The 18,726-nt window shown below is 46.6% G+C and overlaps 1 protein-coding gene across 13 annotated transcripts in view; it reads left to right on the plus strand.

Annotated features, from left to right (window-relative positions):
* NPRL3 (NPR3 like, GATOR1 complex subunit) overlaps positions 1 to 18,726 on the plus strand; it is a 53,934-nt gene that overhangs the window by 26,540 nt on the left and 8,668 nt on the right. For 10 of the 13 annotated variants that reach the window (XM_086622538.1, XM_086622539.1, XM_086622546.1 and 7 more), the window contains 5 exons: positions 1,501 to 1,607; positions 2,848 to 2,977; positions 10,970 to 11,159; positions 12,319 to 12,511; positions 16,671 to 17,461. In XM_086622538.1, the coding sequence (XP_086478664.1) occupies positions 1,501 to 1,607; positions 2,848 to 2,977; positions 10,970 to 11,159; positions 12,319 to 12,511; positions 16,671 to 16,836 (786 nt within the window). In that variant the 3' untranslated portion in view covers positions 16,837 to 17,461. Of the gene's footprint in view, positions 1 to 1,500; positions 1,608 to 2,847; positions 2,978 to 10,969; positions 11,160 to 12,318; positions 12,512 to 16,111; positions 16,296 to 16,670; positions 17,462 to 18,726 lie in introns of those variants that run through there. The other 3 variants (XR_015222660.1, XR_015222659.1, XR_015222661.1) reach the window with 2 other exon arrangements.

An 18,726-nucleotide genomic window follows, 5' to 3' on the forward strand; every position in this document is an offset into this window, starting at 1 on the left:
CTCACCACCCTCAGAGTGAAGAATTTCTTCCTTCTATCTAATCTGAATCCACTCTCTATCAGTTTAAAGCCATTACCCCTTGTCTTATCCCTACATGCCCTTGTAAGAAGTCAAAAAAGTTAAAAAAAAAAAACTTAAAACCAGAAAAAAATAGTACTCTTGACTTACGCCACAGTGGTCTTTCTGGGTTCTGCCACATTGATGTCTTTGTGCAAATGGAGGCATCCAAAACACAAGTGAAAGCTTACAGCTTACAGCTGCCATGGCCAAAGCTGCTGCTTTCTCTGGATCTGCCAAGATCTTTTCTGCTAACAAGCTCTGAAGGCCTGTGCAAACCTCCCTGTCGATTTCCCGTAGTACAGTAGTGCACGGATTTTGCAGAGTCCCGGGAAGAAGCTCTAGTTTAGGCTTGGGCAAAAATTTTGAACCAGTTTCTCCGAGCCAGCAGCCCTTTCTGAATGCCTTTACAGTCCTGACAACCAGATTTCACATCCAAACTGCTCCAGGTGATGTGACGAGCCCTTGAAAAGGGAACTTTGTGCCAGTGGAGGGAATGAGACTGGCAATCACGGGAGACACGAGGCCACTGAGAGACCACTGCAGATGACTGTGGTCGTTGTGGCCTTCGCTTGTCAGGCCTGATGATTGTATTAGGTAGTACGGGAGAGGGGAGAGCCACTCCCTGCTTCTAAGGGTCGATTCAGACCTGGGGACGTGATCCATGCTCTGTGTGACAGGGGAGGAGAACATGGCTTCTCGTTTCAGATGCTCCTGATCGTAGGTCTGTGCTTTCTCTTATTCGAAGGGAGAGGTCCTATTTTGTAATAAAATTTCCAGGTCTGCTTGTAGTGGTCTGTGGTGTTACTTGGCATTATGTAGCTATGGGATGAACTCTGGAAATTCCCTACTGCTTCTGTAGTTTTGTTCTCCACAAAAAAGCAAAGGTAAATGCATCTAATGATACAGGCTGGATTTTATGTCTCGTAGACGCTATTTATGTGGCTCTTCCACAGCCATTAACAACCACCAACTTAATGTTTAACACATTAAAATACTGTGTGTAACTCATTACTGAAATATCTCGGTGCGTTAAATAGGCAGTGTTGTTTCCTCTATGTGTCACAGTAGAGGCCGATTCTTTTGTTTTATTTTCCATGTATAACAATACATTTTGTGCATAAACAAAAATAGGTTTTTGAGGCATGAAAAGTAGCTAAACTTCTGTTGATACAGTTTGAAGAAATTCTGTTAAGGCAGGAAATACAAAGTTGCTTAGAAATGTGAAGAGAACCTCTGGAAATTCGTAACCTTGTAGTGCTTTTTGATGTGCCATGTGTTGTGTTAAACCCTAAATTTATTCTGAAGGCACGGTGAAAGGATGGAACATTTTTCTTTCATTTCAGCTCATATAAGACTTTTCTGTCATTGCAAGGAACTCTTGCTGAGAGTTGGAGTTTTGCTTCTTTGCTGTCCTAATTTTTCCCTGTTTTCTCAACACAGGTTTTCCAGCTTGCTGCACATCTTGTTTACTGGGGAAAAGCAATTATTATTTATCCGCTGTGTGAAAACAACGTCTACATGCTTTCTCCGAACGCCAGCGTCTGTCTGTAAGTAGAAGGAGATTGAGTGACTGTAGCTTTCCTTCCCTGTCTTACTGGATACAGGGTAGGATCTTTCCTCACGTATGAATTTGTTGAGGCTGTACAGAACACAGATCGTTACGTGTGCCTGAACTTGCAAAGCCATGAAGGAGTTTGTGTGCGGTAGGGAGGGGCGTCATAGCAGACCGATACGCTTGTGCAGTGATGTGGGCCTCGGAAGCAACATGTACCCTGTGCACCTACTTTGAGTACCCTTGCTCACCGAATGTCCGTATCAGGAAGGCTGTATGAGCCTGATGCAATATGGAAACATTTACAAAACAAAATACTTTATGATTAAGTTAAATCAGTGAGTGTTTCGTAGGACTGTCTGTGTATCTGGCACACAGCATCACCTGAAATTAATCAAAACTATCAAGACAGGGTGGTGCTGCTATCACTATTGCGTTGTTTCATGCGATGGCATTTGATACTTACCCGCCTTCTCGCAGACAGAAGGCAATGAGGCCATTTTGAGAACAGGCAGCAGCAATGCAGGGAAGATGTCGAGGCACTGGTGGGAATTTTTGCTCTGCTGAAGATTGGCAACCCTTTCTTTGTTGGATTTTGAGATGTTTTTAGAGTCTATGTTGGAACTCAGTTATAGGAAAATAGTTTTAAATCAAAACTTCTGTGATGTAAGTATAAAAATAGGGCTGGAAGGGACCTTGAGGTCATTCAGGAAAAACTGCCTGTGTCATGTATGGCAGTGCTGTTCTCAAAGACTTTTGTAGATGGAAATCCTAAGACAGACAGTTTTTCTAATATTTAACTTGACTGTCCTTTACTTCTGATCAGCCATATTGCTTGTCCTGTCAGCATAGGCAGGGAGAACAGTCACATCTGCACCTGCGTTTTGCATATTCAAAGCTTGTGTGTATATCCTGCCCATCCTTGTCTTCTCCTGTCTGCCTGATCCCTGTTCCTTTCATCAGGGACTGTGGAGGTCTAATTTTTAGTTTTCTCCTCTGGATTCCCTCCACACCTTGAATAACGTACTGGAGCTGAATGTAACGCCAAGATGAAAGGGCATATGCTTCTTGCTTACTTTTGCAGGATGCAACATGCCATAAACTATCCTTACTGTTTTTCTAGACCACAGAGAATATTTCATTTGGGAATTGGCACTTCTGTAATGCTTAAACAGATAAATGTTACCCTGACCAGCAACATAAAACTGATTTCTGCCTTTGCCTCTTTTCTGTAGTTACTCTCCATTAGCAGATGCGTTTTCGTGTCAGTTCCGGGGCCACAACCTGCCGTCGATGCTTTCCAAGTTCTCCCTCCCAGTGTCACTCTCAGAGTTCAAGAATCCGCTTGCACCGCCCGTTCAGGAGGTGAGATGGGGAGTGCACAAGAGCTCCTCGTTCTCCTGCTAATGAGAACAAGTAATGCTGTTGTTTCTGGAGTACCTAGTCAGGAACCTGCTGTTGCAGGTTTAGAAGTTGCCAGTTAGCTGTGTTTCCAACCATACGATTTGTTGTTTCACATCCACATGCCGCAAAGCGGTGGGAATGTTTGAGGTGAAGCTTTGCAGATGCTCTGTGCTAGCAAAGCCCAATCGTGAAAGAAAAATCAGAATGTTTCATTTCCTTGAGTGATATCGTAGGGAAAACTGAAACTCCATTTGATCTGCTGAAAACTGGCATAAATTAGTAGGGCTCAGTGCAAGTTTGTGGATTCCTCACAATCATATTTAATTTTATTGTATTTCATCTGCTTTAAGCTCACAATCTGGTTATAAAAGCAAACTGTCTATTCACTTAGCTTTTGATACGAAACTGGGATTGTTTAAAGGATGTTACAGGAAGTAGGCTCAGCATGTAGTCAACAAAAGTCCATGTGTTACAGCATTAGCATTTTAATGTTCAGATTTGGGGTAATAATATATGGATTTTGGATCTGTGTGGTGTTGTTTTGCTTATGTATGGATCATGGCTTGCAGCATTTCTGGGAGTGGTGAAATGCAAGAAAGAGCTCACTAGTGTGAGGTCTCCTGGCTGATGCTGGTATTCCCAGGTGAAGAAGCTTGGACCTCTGAACAGAGCTTATGGCAAAGGGAGCATAGGCAGATCTCTTTAGCTGATTCCTGGCAGTGGTGCTTGCTAGCCTTCATGCTTTGATGGCTTGCTGGCTCTGTGAAATTAGCCACTGTTCAAATATCTGAAAGATTAACATCAATTGCGCACACAGGCACAATTGTAAGAGAAGAATTTGTTGTAATTACACGTTGGCAGAGATTATGATCAGAGATAAAGATAACTAATGATGTAGCGTCTAATTCCGATAGGACGTACTGGTCAGCTGCCACCTTGGGAGGCAGGGCAAGAGCCGTGACTTCCGATTTGTCAGCAATTCATTGTAGTTACAGGCAAATCAGTGTTCTGAAGCTGAATTAACAGCATTCATTTTATTCTAGCTGCAGTGGCTTCAGGAGGCATTCTTATTCTCAGTACTCCTTTCAAAATTAATTACTTGCCTTAATACTTCTCCTTTAATACTTCTGGTTGTTCTCAGACATCCTACTTTTGTTTAAAATACCCAAATAAATTCCGCCCCTTCCTGCTGCAGTTATGCCTTGAAACAACAGGGCACGATCAGTGTTTGCCAGAGCTGTTGGAGTGCTAAACTGGCTCTTTCGGAGCGTGCGTCTCCTCTCTGATGCTCACCTGTCTGTGGTGAGGCCCTAAAGGTCAGCAGCACGGCTTGTGTTCATCATCCTTTCAGTGTGGGTGGAAGGATGAAGGACGATGCCGTGAAAAGCTACGGAAGTGCCTTCCACAGTCTGAAAAGGGGAGCTGAGAACTCTGGTTGCAGAAGACTGGGGACCATGCTGGCAAGACACGTGCGTGAAGGTGAAGCAGACCACCGTACACTGGTGGGCTGTTGTGAGCCACGATGAGCTTCTTTTTGATAAAGCTCAGCCTGACAGTTCTTGGGGGAGTTTAGACTAGAGAGAGTTTTTAGATGTTTTCATATCAGTACATTAATGTAGGAAAAGTATTTTCTTCTGCTTTGATTTACCTATATAGAACTCTTTGTATTATTGTTTTGTTAGGAACTAGCCTTCAAAGAGAGATGAATCCAATCCCTACCCTGAGGTGGTCAGGCTCCAGTTGTAATTAACAGAGATCTAGTCGATAGAGCAATTAATCTGATGAAATGTGGGTGGGTTTTTGTTCCACTGTGCAGCGATAAAAGTTGTCATACTCTGAACTGTAAATATTGTCAAATTGTATTTGCTTTGGCTTTGAAAAAAATTAACAAAGTTGGGAGCTTTCACTGTGATTTTGCTCTTTGTGTACATAGGAGGGGATGTGGGGGGGATTTAACTTTGAAGATTTTCACTAGTAGCCTGTTATCTCGTGCTTTTCATCACGCTGGCTGTACTGTCTCTATTTCTGAAGGTCACCTGTGCGAGAAGGTCAGCACTGTGGGAAGGGCTGTATTTTCTGCAGAAATTGTTACAGGCTCATGGCACCCATCCCATTTGATTCTTGTCTCAAGCATGGGATTGGCTCCCTCCTTTTGGCATGTGCTTCTGGATGGGCAGAGAATACGGAAGGCATTAATAAAGTCCACGATACAAATTAGGAAAGCCGTTAAAGAGCCCTTCCTCCTGTTTTTATCCCAGGTCGGACAGCCTGATTTGAAAGAGGACAAAGTTATTTTTGTTTGCTTACTGTTATATGGGTGGAGTTGCTCCATTCCTTTGGGTCGGTGAAAAAAATGTGACACTGGTGGTTTTATACTCAGAGTGCTGTGATATTTTTTGGCTGGTGGGAGGTACAAACAACCTGAAATACCCTGAGCAAGGACAAGGATGAGACTGCCTGGAAAGATGGAGCTCGTTCTGCTTTTGGTGTCAGTCTGTCAAGTAGGTAGGAGATGTGCAGTGAGCGGTGCCTGCCAGGACTGCCGTGCTCTCGGCATACCCTGTGCTAGGGGCAGGAGTTTTTCTTGAGCCCATCTTCTTGATCTCTTTTCTTGTCTGTTGATGAGCAATATATTGCAGTTGAGCTCTCTGGTTGCTGTATATCTGTCAGTGGTCTTGTGCTTACAATTTGCAAAGTTGTTGGTGTTCGTGTAGCGATCTCTGTGCCAGCTTCCCTTTCTCTGTGTTTAACTTGCCTTGCTTGGATAGCGTGAGGATGAGCCTGCACCTACAGCTCAGCTGATCTAATGGTATCTCACTGCTGCTGAGAGGAGGCCCTGTTTTTCCTTTCTGCTCTCAGGTGTGTGCACACATGCCTCCCTCCTTTCCCTCTTCCCGTTACGCTCGAGCGCTGGCTCCTGTCCCGCTTGACTCTATGCACTTCACTTGTTTCAGCCGTGTTAGCTTTCTGCCAGGTGAGCAGGTGGAATTTGCTCAGGGAGAGATCCAGCAAGCTCCAGGGCTGGCGCAGAACAAGGGAGGCACTTCTGCAGCTGGGGATGTGAGTGAGGAAAGCAGAAGTTACTTTCCCCTTTTCATGGCGGTGAGTTGTCTGTTAGTTCTGCTGCGCTGTGTGGTGTCACCCAGACTTGCAGCAATCCAAGGCAGCCTGGGACTGTCCTGAACAGCAACCAGTTTAGCTTGTGCTGCTGTTGCTGGATCTCACCAGGGTGCGGCCATGGGTAAGGAAATCCTGAGAACTGATACAATAGGGAAACTCATCTTGCCTTTTGGTGTTTTTACTGGAAAAGAAGCAGTTTGCATGTCCTCTACCCCAACCCCAATGAAGTTGTCCTTCCTTCTGTCGCCTGTGACTGTTGGTTCCTGTCCCTGTGCTCTCCTCTTGCATGTGTGGCACAGCATTGACGTGACCGCAGAGCGCACTGGAGTGGAGCTCTGGTGCTGTGCGGTGTGGCGCACACCCCTTTATAACCTCCTGTGACAGCACAGAAACACCTGGTCACCTGAAACCTTTAGGTCAGCACACGGTCATTGACAGAGCGCTTGCACCAGGCAGTGCAGTTGGTGCATGGGAATGCTTTAACCTGCTTCTCAGTGCAAGGCCTTCCTCGTACAATATCAAAGCTTCTTCACCCAGCTGCTCTGCGCTAAGTTTCTTTGCAAAGCAAGAGCCAGGGATCATGCCTGTGGCGTGCCCTCCTCTGAGCGTTATGGCCTCAGCTAGTTCACCTGTTTCAGCAGAAGGTATGACATCTCTCTGCCCTGCCTTGAGGAACAAGCATGGACTTTTACATGGATCTTTCCACCCGTATGGTAGCAGGAGTTTACCTATGCACGTTAGACATCCCGTTCCCTCCCTGCATCCCCTTCCCTACAATATACCTCTTTATCATAAGGCACATTATTATTATTATTGTAGTTATCTAATTCTCCCTTGATGAAGCTGGAATAACTTCGGAAAAAAAACAGATGGGAAAGTATGACAGCTGCTGCTGAACAAAATACATGTAGTTTTCACTTTTGTTTTAATAAGTTTGGCCATCCTGTTGGGAGTAGGGCACCAGTAGATGAGGGCTCTGCCTTATGCATCCGGAAAACGTGCCATGTTTTGTGTAACAGCTCGGTGGAAAAAGAGCGAGCATGTCAGGGGATGTGGGAGTGGGAGGGGAGCTGCACGCAGATACTCAATAGGCAGTTGTGTGTTCTGAGAGACACGCTGCAAGTGGGACTGTTCTGCTGGGCATCTGGAAGGCATTAAGAGTCATGGGAGCTTTCGTTGGCAGAGGTATGGAAGTAGTATTAAGGTGCATTTATATTCAGTTGGACTAGGTATGAAATCAGAGGTTTTCAATGTGGCAAGTTAAAAAAAAATATGGCTTTCTAGGCCTAAATGGAGGGAATGGTTAAGCGCTCTCAGCAAAGTGAGAATTCGGAGCTGTTACATAATGATTAAAATGGCAATATTAGACAATAAATGTTTTGTCCTACATTAATAGGAGTCTTCAGAGCCTGTTTTCTGTAAAATAGGGAGAAGTTTTAATAGCTTCTCTGTTTTTTCATATAACAGTGTGGTTTGAATGATAAAGAAACTGCACATATTTCAGCAAACATCCATTTAGCCCAGCAGCTTTGAAGGTGCTGGCCAACGGAGCCCAGGCAGCACTTAGTTCTCGAGCTGGTCCTTCAGGTGTGCACGTGTCAAACAACGCGTTCATCCCGAGTGGGGAGCGGCGGCTCGTACACCTCGGCAGGCGAAACAAGCTGCGTTTTAACTGATGCGTGTCCTCGTGTAGTGAGGAACAAGCTAAATCGAGTGCTTCTGGGTCGCTGTTTTCCCTTCCCTTTCCCGAACCTGTTGCTAGTCCCCAGTAATCTTGGGGTTTTCTGTAGCTTTTTAGGCCTGGGAAAGAAAGAGCCTTAAAGAATCCTTGCAGGAAACGTGTTTTATTTAACGCATTACTCAAGAGTTTTACAAATGCTCCCTTTGATTCCCAGAGGGAAGAGAATAATGAATGCTGGATCTTGTCCCTCCAAGACTTGGGGCTGAGCTTTCCTCTGACTGTCCCAAACTGCCCAGATGGGCTGACGTATAGTGCCCATGTTTTCAGAAGCCCATACATCTTGTCTGCTTTTGTCGATAAGCACAAAGCAGCGTATTGTTACCAACGCCTTCCGTGCCGCCTTGCATGGCAACATGCTCTGACTTTGCCCGGGGCCTGCTGCGCCGCGAGATGGGGAGAAAAAGGGGACAGCCGTGGGCTGATCCGTGCCAGCGGGAGCAGTCCAGATGCTGTGGCAGACAGGACCCCCTCAGAGCTGACTGGAAAGAGGCACTGTGGGGAGATGGGAAGGATGAAAGGAATATGGATGAAATTTAGAGTTGATTGTTAGTTAAATTAAGCAACGAAAAATGTTTCCTTTTATATTTCAATCACAGTCCTGGTGTTTCAGCCAAAAAAGGCTGGCTGTGACTTCCTGCAGTGCCAGATGATGACTGAGTGGAGGCAGTCCTGGGACTGAAGCATATCCTTGCCTGGGAAGCTACTCTCGGCTCTTTTTGGCTTCAGCAAGGAGCCCAGCTAATCAAGTAGACTGAGACCAGGCACCAAGACAGTCCTGTATCTCTGAGGGAAGAAGGGCATTTCCGACAGCCAGAGCAGCACAGATGGTGCAGGGAAGCCTTCCCTCCTGCAGACATGTCTGTAAGCTCCGTCAAGAGGAGCAGATGGAGAATGGATGTAAATTCAGTGTTCGTGTGCAGAGACAAGCAGCAGAATGTATTAGCAAAGCTTCTGCTAGGCCTTATCCGTGAAAACACTTGCTGCTTTTGGTAAGAAATAGGTTTAAACCTGGAAAAGGTACTTATGTGTGGGCAGGACAAAGCGGAAATGGTGGCGTGAGGCACGTTTGCGGTGACAGCACAAAGCGCACCACTTTGGGCATGGTGCAGGGCGCTGCGTCGCTTGGCCTTTTTTCTAGGGCTGGATTTTAGGAGGTACCAAACTCCTGCTGCAGTCCAGCTTATTATAGAGCCTGTCTTTCTGTCTCCTTGAAGTGCCTTGGATTTTCCAGAGTTATTTTGTGCTGTGAAATGTGCAGACCTCTTTCATTTGATGTGAAACTAACTAATCAGACAGCGCTGCATGCCAGCAGGTTGGAAATTTAAGTGAAATATATGAGATGTCTTTCCATCCAGGCCTGCACCTGGAAGGAAGGGTTTTAGCAACGTAATTGCTGGAGTAATCCTCGCTCTTCCAGGCTGATTTCAGATGTTAGCAAAACACTACGCGTTTGGTATCTTTTGCCAACCTTCCTCTTCTGTAGATTTTCTATTAAACATGTAAAATGAATTATGGCTTTTCTGAAAAAGATATGTTTGAAGGCAATCCCAGATAATATGTTTTAAGATTAAAATCCGTTCAGCTCCCAAAAGCGGTAATCCCTGGAAAGACAGGGTGTGGGTCTGTCTGCAAACAGAAGATGTTTCTTTTGTGATTCGATAGCAGAGGAAGAACTGCGAATTACAAGATTTATGGAAAAAGAAAAATTATGTGGGCTGATGAACTTCAGTTTGGGGCTTTTATTGAGATTTGGCCCGTTATCCTGATGATTAATACAGCAGAGTTAGCTTCCTTCTCAGAGTCTGAGCTCATTCTGCATGTTTCTCTCACCAAAACACTGTCGGTTGCTATGAAATCCCCAAAGAGCTTTTGCCAGTGAATCCGTGTTTTCAGAGCTGTTAGCTATGGGAAGGGTTGCCTGCAGTGATACAAAAAGGCTTTTTGTGCGGAAATTCAGACACGATGATGCGTTGTGAATGCTCCTCTAAAACCCCCGAAGATAGACCCTGCCAAGAGCCTGCGCGTGCTTGTCCCTCAGCCTGCCCACCGCTGGCAGCATCGCTCTGGGGACGTTGTGCAGGTCTGCAGCTGCTGCAGCACCCAAGTGTTTTGCCTGTTTAATGTGTCACCTCGCGGCACTTTTGAAACTCTTGCCTGTCGGCACCCTAAAAACCTCGGCGCCTTTATAAGCACGGCCTGTCCCGTTATTGCAGAGGGATGGCGAGCAAATGGGGGGGTATTAACCCTTTGCATTGAGAGGGGACTCCTTGGCAGCGGCAGGCTGCTGTCTCTTGCCAAGGTTTCTGCTGTGCCAGTGCTGTTTCTGCATGGCTGAGTCCTGGCAGGGCTCTGATCTCTCGAGGCTCTCCCGTGGCTTTGCAGCGCCTTCCCATCTGATGGCACATGGCTCCAACTTCTGGGTACCTGTCTTGGTTGCTTCAGCTCTGCCGCGTCACCCTGCCCTCTCCCTCGCTTTTTAGGGGAGCCTGAACTTTAATTTGACTTCTCTGGGATTAACTCTTTGGAGATCAGTGATTTTAGTAGGTCTTGTTTAGAAACCAGCAAACTGATCTCAGGGCCCTGATGGGCCATGGGCGTCGGGGCCTGCATCTGGTTGACTCATTTCCCGTGTCTGGTCTCTCAAAAGGAAGACTATCCCATTTTTTTTAGCACCTACTAAACTTGTTTTGTTAAAAGAGGACCAAGCAGCTCCAGGTGGGGTTGTGTGTGGCTCAAGTGTTATGTGGTGAGGGCATTCAACTGCTCTGTTAGAACATAGCAGGTAGCTGGGGCTATGGCACGGGGACGGGGCTGGTTCACTTGAGGACACTGGCTGTGCTGGTCAGTGATGCCTAGAGACATGCTGATCAATAAAGGCTTGATTACAGCCTAAGGATCCACAGAGGCTTTGAGTGTGATGAACGCATGTGCTTGGTCACCTTTTTATGACTGGAGAAGGGATAAAGCTGTTGTGTGGGGTGGAAAGACGTTTCTCCTTGTGACATCTTAGTCACAAAGCCGAACCTTTGTGCATTGTTTTCCTCCTGTATTTTATTTCCTGGGTGTTTAATATCTCATTTCTCACTCTGCAGACTCAGCTCATTCAGATGGTGATATGGATGCTCCAACACCGGCTTCTTATTCAGCTTCACACTTACGTCTGTCTGATGGTGCCACCAAATGAGGAGGATTTCCGAGCCCAAGATGAAGACATGCCCTTTACTGCCAGAGTTGGAGGCCGAAGTTTAAGCACCCCCAATGCTCTCAGCTTTGGTTCTCCAAGTATGAGCACGCTTTTCTCTGCTGTTCAGGCTACAGCCCACTTGTAGAGCTTCCCTTAGCGATGCCCAGGCTAATCAGGCTTTGGTAACATGACAACTCATCTTTGCTGGAGTGCTTTCTAATTAGGTCCAGGCCTTCTTAAATTTAGAGCTGGGCACTGGTGAAAGTCTTAAGGGCTATTAGACCTCAAATTCTTGTTTTTAAAAAGAAGCGGTGCTTTGTAATTTGCCAAGTTCTCATTTGGTCACGTAAAATATTTTTATCAGAGGTGCTTCTATTTTTTCGAAGTAACTGCCTACTTCCTTGCTGTACTCAAAAGTAACCACCACATTCCTCTGGCTGCACTGCTGTTACTGCATGGACTTTGGTTTCCAGGAGAGGAAGAAAATTGGGAGAATTTATTTCCAACAGCATTAGTTTCTGTGGGCTGTTTCTACACTTAAGGAGATGCAGAGCTAGCTCTTGTTCTTGCAAATGGTTGATTTCTGTTTATGTCTCCTGGTTTCTTTAATCTCCTCAGTGCTGTTCTTCAGGGTGATTCCAGGAAAGCATTTTTTCAAGAGTATAAATGAGATACTGCTCTGAGATCCCCAGACTTTCCTGCCTGTGCTGTTACGAGCAGCATCCTCAGAAGGCCACTGAGGCTGGATATCAGGAGAGATTCTCTGTACAACTTTCAGCTTTACAGAAGTCATGAATTAGGGCAGAAATCTTGGAATGTGAGTCAGATAAGTCTGTGAGCTGCTTATTCTGGCTCACTCACAAGAGGATATTGCTTCTTGGCCTTTCTTTCTGCTTGCTCCCACCTTCTGTGCTGTTAGGCTTTTCATGTTACCACTTCACGGTATTCCAGCAGAGCTGGCTGGGAATTTTCTTTTCAGATGTTTTTTATGGACTGTTTATGGGCTCCAGAAGTACAATTTTCCACATAAATTGATGACTTTGTTGAAACATTTGACTTTCCCATTGAGAAAATTGCTGTGTTGTCGTGTGACTAATTGCAGATACATGTAGCATTTTGAGAGCCACTTTCTTTGCTCTACAAATATGAAGGTTTTATTCGGAAAGACTGCAGAGAAACTGCCTGAATAGATAACCTTTGCATCATTATGCCGAGGAATATAAAAATTCCGTGTCTCTCTCTCTCTTCTCTTGATAGCTAGTAGTGATGACATGACTCTGACAAGCCCTAGCATGGATAATTCCAGTGCTGAGTTGATACCTGGTGGGGACTCACCCCTAAATAAAAGGATGACGGAGAATCTCCTAGCAAGCTTGTTGGAACATGAGCGGGAAGCTATCCTTAATGTCCCTGCTGCCCAAAATCCAGAAGATCTTCGCATGTTTGCAAGGTAGGAAATGAGGAGGGCAAAATGTAATCTTTTTCTTATCCTTGCTGTTTTACTGAAGGATTGGAGTGGACTCTGAGCAAATCCCATTAGCTTGGGATTTCGGAGGATAAATTCTTTTGGGTTTGTTGCCCTTGTACCTATTTCATCTGTGCACATCGGTTTTGACAAAAATTAACGTATGTGACACAAGAACAGTTGTTAACAGAGTGTCCTGGATGTGTGCAGGAGCATCAGGGTGTATGGTTGGACAACAGGGACTTCACTGTTTGCCTGCCAGTTTTCCTGTGTCCACACATGGTAGATGTACAACTGCACAGCCTGAAAAAACCTTCTGAGCATGCAAAGCAAAGACCCAGTCATGCTGATGCCGTTGTTTTGTGTCTGTTGATGTTTCCAAGCCAGCTACCCTTTATTTTAAGGTTAGTAAACTCCATGCAAATATGAGACAAAGAGAATCAGACACAAAGCCAGCCTGAATACTTTTACAGACCAGTCTACAAACGTTTCAAGGTCTGTTTTGCAGAGATGAGCTGCTCGTTATGTTAGGTTAGTTAGGTTAAAGTCATTAGGATGTGTGATTAGTAGCACACAGTTTTGTTGTTAGAGATTTCAACGCAACAAAAATACACAAGATGTGGTTCTGCACATGGTAAAAAGCAGAATGACTTCCTAACCAGCCATCTGGGAAAAAGGTGTGGGGGAAAATGCTTTTTCTTTCTAAGCATTTCAAAACACAGCAGCATCACTCGAATGTAGCTTTCACTGGTTTTCGTAATTGTGGAGCTGAAAACCACCTGAGGCAAGTACCGCAGCTTTTGCTATTCTGCCCTGATTCAGTTGGTAATCCCCTGAAAACCTGGGTCTTGCTCCAGGATGGATATAGTGGGGTGGCCTGGAGAAACTGTAATAGCAAGAAAATACTTTTCTTGTCTGCGGCAAATTTTGCAGCTCTGCTGCGCTCGGGTACCTTCACAGAGCTCTCCCAAGCTTGTGGGGAGTTACTGCTCTCTGAATTACTCATCTCCTTCTCCATCTTCTGTAAACTGTTCAGAGGATATTCCCTGATTGAGAGGCAACACTTCGGCCATTTGAGAACTTCGAAATGTTTTTTCCTCATTACCAGATAAGTCGTTACCAAACCAGTAAGAAAAGAAAGGAAAACCAAAATAGTAATTGGTGGTATCTTAAGACAGAATTTGCAGGGGACGCTTTAGATCAGTTCAGTGGCAATGCAGATTCTCAGTTACCCTAAGGAGAGGAAAGGATTTCGTGATTGCTCCCCTGCCACTTCCCTCATCTGGGTAAAACAGCCATTTGAAAGCTCTGGCATTGCAGATGCAAAAAATTATTTTGATTTCTTCATCCAATCAGCTGCTGTAACCAGGCAGCTGTCTGAACGATGCATGTTCTGCAGTTTGCTCGTGCACTGGGTTCTTTTGCAGATCCCCAGGATGGCTTTGCTAAGTCCAAATTTCCATTCTGCTGTAGATTGAATTGACAAGTGCACAGCTTATTCGTGAGCCAACAGTGAGGAAGAGAGAAGATGTGGTAAACAAGTGGGTCCCTATGGGCAGGATGCTGGAGTGTACGGACAGGAAAGTTTATGCAAGACGCTCTCGGTCACCGGTGGCTTTATGAGACGCTGTAGCTCGGAGGTTGTGGGTGTATTTTCTCTCTTTTTGTGCCGTAAACATCAGAAACGAGTGTCTGGGTGAACCTGTTGCTTCTAATTAAAGTGTAAACAGTTGTGGAGAAGCTGCTGCAGTGCATGAGCTGATCTCCCTCGTTACCCTAGTACAGGTTACTGCCTCAGCTCTTCTTTTTGCCTCATTTTGAGGAAGAGCAGCCTAATGAGGGCTGCTCAGGCAAATGGCTCTGCTATATCAGCTGCCTCCCAGAACAAACTCCTGCTATAAATGCATAGTTAGTGCACTAAATATGCTGCAGCTGCCCTTCCAAGGGCAGTTGTGTGTGCACACAAAGGGACGGGCTATTTTCAGCAGAGCAATAAAGCTCAGCCCCGTACGTTTTCCTGTGTCTCTGCCTCTGAACGCCTGTTACTCATTAAACAGACGGCAGAAGGAGCCTGTGCCTGTGCATTGCTGTGCACAGCCAGTATTTGCAAAGCAGAACCTTACTGGGAAATCAGGAATACTGAAGCTTGGCTCCAGCATTGGCTGCATTAACTCTCGTAACACTGAACGGGAATTGAAATCCAAGGTCTTGGCATGTCCTTCCAGAAGTAAACTTGAGAAGGAGATAAGTTCCTTTTGAGGTACATCTTCAGTAATGTACACAAAGTGTTCCTCATTACACATCAAGCAGTTCTTTTAAAGACAGTTTGAGGCTTTGCTGATGGCTTCTCTCCCAAGTCGGGGTGTGGAGTCACTTTCAGGATATTTTTTTCTGGCTCTTAGATTGGGAGATGGAGATCCTTTACTCTGCTGAGAAATGCTCATTGGTGGCACTAAGCTGTGGACAGTTCTGCTCCATCTTCAAGCAGTGCTGGTGAAGGGGTATCTCCTTGGCCAGAAATAAGCTGATTTTATTTGAAAGACTAGTGTGAGATAATCCTTTTTTTTTCAGTGTTTAAGAACACTGTGCTGCTGTTGGAGGGGTAGCTCTTACAACTTGAAGAGGGGAGAACAGAGATGAGCAATGGAAAGCAATAATCCTCCATCGCCACATCTGGATCTAGAAGCGCACATCTGTCAGCAGACATTATCTGTGCAGCTTCAGAGGGACTCAGATGCAGTGTTACTGCCCCAAGAAGTGCATCCTGTGTCCTACTGGGGTCCTATAAATGTTCACCGCTCAAAAAGGTGAAGGTAGTGCCTGTCTTCACTGGAGTTGGGAGCCCCAAGTTACAGCTTTGTAGATTCCAGTTGGACTTGTGGGAGAATTTCTTCCCCAGGAGTGTGGTGCGGCCCAGGAGAGATTACCCAGGAATGTGAGGGGATCTCCATCCCTGGAGGGTTTCAGAGTTTGGCTAGAAAAAGCTACAGCATTGGCAATAATCTTGCTGGAGCAGGATGCTGGACTAGACTTTGGAGGTGTCTTCCAGCCGGCATTTTTGTGATATTCTTTAATATCCTCTCTAGCTTTTATTGCAGTGGAAAGTATTTCATCTTGACCGGTTACAAATCCAGACTCTTTTTGAATATAGGATGGATTTAGTTATTGGAAAACTCCTGCTTAGTCTGTGTTGCTGTTGAAAGCCAGGTTGAGTTAATTGCACAGATGCAGCTGTGCCAGGAGGCGAGAGCACGGGCAATCACAGTGAGCAGCTTTATGGAAGGGAGGAAATACGTAGCTTTTAAAATCTTCAAAATCACTTTTTGAACAGTGATACAAGATACAAAACCTACTGTTCATACCCCAGGGAACAGTCATTTTGACACATGCACACACAAACCCATCCTGTCCCTGCTAACGGCCACTTCTCAGTGCATGCTGGTTGCCATCGGCCCAGGGGAGGAAGCCAATTAGCCTGATTTAAAGACCCAGTGGGAGATACTGCAAAAGGCAAATGCACAGCCCAGATAGTGGAAAGGTAAATACGAGTGGAGCTTGTCCGTCTGTTGTTTGTTTGTACTGCAGGTACAGAGACGTACCAGTTATGTTCTACACAATGGTGCCAACTTGAGAGCTGGCAGAGGAACATCAAAGCAGAAGGGAGTTCGCAGTGTGCTGGGGGCTGCCCAGCCCTGGGTGCCTGCAGGGATGAGGCACTGAAGTTCCCAGCTCCGAGCTTACATATGGCTGTTTGGGGAACAAGAGAGAGGTGAGAGGAGGGACATGGCAAATTGGGGAGCAAAGGAACACAAATGGCAGCAGACTAGAGGTGAAACCTACTCAGTGCAGTGTAGGAGGAGAGACTTGTACAGTGACTCCTTTTCAGTCACCCATGAAGGGTAATGGGTGACAGGAACACCTGAGGAGGGCAAGTTCCCTGCTTTTCCAGGGGATTTCTGCGCTAGGCGTGCCTAAGGTAAGAACCAATTGAGTCCACTTCACTTTTCATGTAAATGAGGGACCCAACCTAAACACCTTCTGATCTGCATCCCATGGGAGAGGAATCCTTGCGGGTGGTAGTATCAGTTCCAGCTGTGTGACTTGCCCTTGGCCCATGTCTCTCCCTTGCTCTCCTTCCCCACAGGCTGCTGCACTACTTCCGAGGCCGACACCATTTGGAGGAGATCATGTACAACGAGAACATGCGTCGCTCCCAGCTGCTGATGCTGTTTGACAAATTCCGCAGCGTGCTGGTGGTGACCAGCCACGAGGACCCCGTGATTTCAGTGTTTCAATCCCTCTTAAAATGACTCTACTGGCAAAGGAAGGGAAACTGCTACACTCTTGCTACCAATAGTCTACAAGAGATCTAAAAACTAAAGGAGGTGAATGCAATTCCTTCTTGCCATGTGACGTACAGCAGGTTCTACCCCTCCGTGCCTCGATTTCCCATCTGCTCCCGGTGGTGACAGCTGAGGCCAGTCTGTGCCAGGGCTCTGGGGCCTGCTGCAGGACAGCATGCGCTTGGCCAGCCTGGACTCCCGCTGTGCCACGTTCACAGCACTGGAGCTGCCGGTCACAGCCCTTCCCCGGCCCTGCTCCCTCCCCACGGCTTGTGAGAGTGGGCCCAGAAGATTTCCACCGCAGTGTTACTGACAGAACTTCACCTTTGGGTGGACGCTGGTGCATCAGAAGTGCTTCCTCTGCTCTCCATCAACACGACTGCTGGGTCGTTCGGCCGCGAGCACCGTTTGTGAGCAGCCTGTCCCCACGGCAGAGCGCTCTTGGCCTCTGCTCAAGGACAGGGTGGAGTTGGCCTGGCTTTAGGGAGATGTCCCTGGGCGCTGAGGAATTCTGTTTGATCACTGTTATCTGGCAGCAGTGAGGACAGAGGTAGGAAAGCAAAGTACCACAAGTAAACAGTTTTGTGAATGACTTGCTCACTGTGTTACGGCTTCTTACTGCCTCTCCCTAGTATCCTTATTACTAAGTGTCTACTGGAGCACGGCTGTCACCGAGCAGCCTACGTGCTTGTGGGGTTTCAGGGTTTCCAGTTCTTGACTGGGGGTGGTGGGGTAGGGAGCTGGGTTGTTGAGCAGGACTGAAATTAGCTGGCCAGGCTGCAAGTGCATGGGCATATTAGTTCCACCCAGCCAAAGGCTGGTGCCAAGGGCACTCAGACTTGTCCCCCAGGGCTCGTTTTGTTCCTCCATTCCCCTCCCTGCAGGCATGGCTGTGGCTGCAGGGAACTGGCCTGGCCTGGGCTCAAGCTATCCAGCTGAAAACCAAGATGGAGCTCTGTACAGGGCTGTGTTTCCTGGTCTGGTTCAGGACTGCTCCTCCAGCCGTGCCAGGGCCAGAACAAGAGGTGACAGCCCTGTTTCTGGGGAGAGCAGGAGCTTACACCAGCTCACCCCTGGCCTGCGTGAGGCCACTGTTCCCCAGAGCTGTTCACTGCTCTGTGCTGCGTACCCGGGGAAGGAAGAGCTTTACCTCCATGGTGGTGGCTTCCAGGGGGGTGTGTTGTTAAAAGACTGTCAGGCTCCTCCTTAAGACCTTCCCTTATACCACACACACACAAGCTGGAGTTTTTCCCAGAGCAGCTTCATTTGCCCACACAAACTGGGTGAAACTGTGAGTTTTATATAACTCATCTACCACCAGCAAGGCACAGTCACGCTGAGGGGAGCACGGTGTCCACCGGATACCTGCTGACAACTACTTACTCATGGTCCCTTCGGTGAGTCTTCCCCTGCAGCTGCAAGCAGTGATGTTACAGAAGAGCAAAAGCAATAACCAGCCTAAAAATCTGATCAATGTTGCTACAGGGCCCCAGTCCCAACCAGTCCCAGCAACTGCATCTCAAGGTGAGCTACCAAGACTGGCATAACAAGGGCTGTTCAGAAGGGGCCAAACAACATTTTTTTTCATGTGTTGGGGAAAAGGGTTTTGAAAAACTTGAGCTTTTTTCTTCTGTGTGAATCCTAAGGTGAGGGTTGGGTGGGTGTGTGTCCCTCTCACCTTTCAAACTGGCAGCGTGGCTGCAGTTCTGCCCCAAATCTTAGAGGTTTTTTTCCCCTTGGACCTCATGGCAGGCTGCAGCATCGCAGAAATCTCAGCGCTCGTGCTTTCTCTGTGTTGCAGTTCATACACTGGTAAGTTTTGAACTGGTCTCAAAAGCAGCTGAGAAAACAAACAAA

The sequence above is a fragment of the Tauraco erythrolophus genome, chromosome 17, assembly GCF_009769465.1.
Source record: "Tauraco erythrolophus isolate bTauEry1 chromosome 17, bTauEry1.pri, whole genome shotgun sequence".
Lineage (NCBI taxonomy): Eukaryota > Metazoa > Chordata > Aves > Musophagiformes > Musophagidae > Tauraco > Tauraco erythrolophus.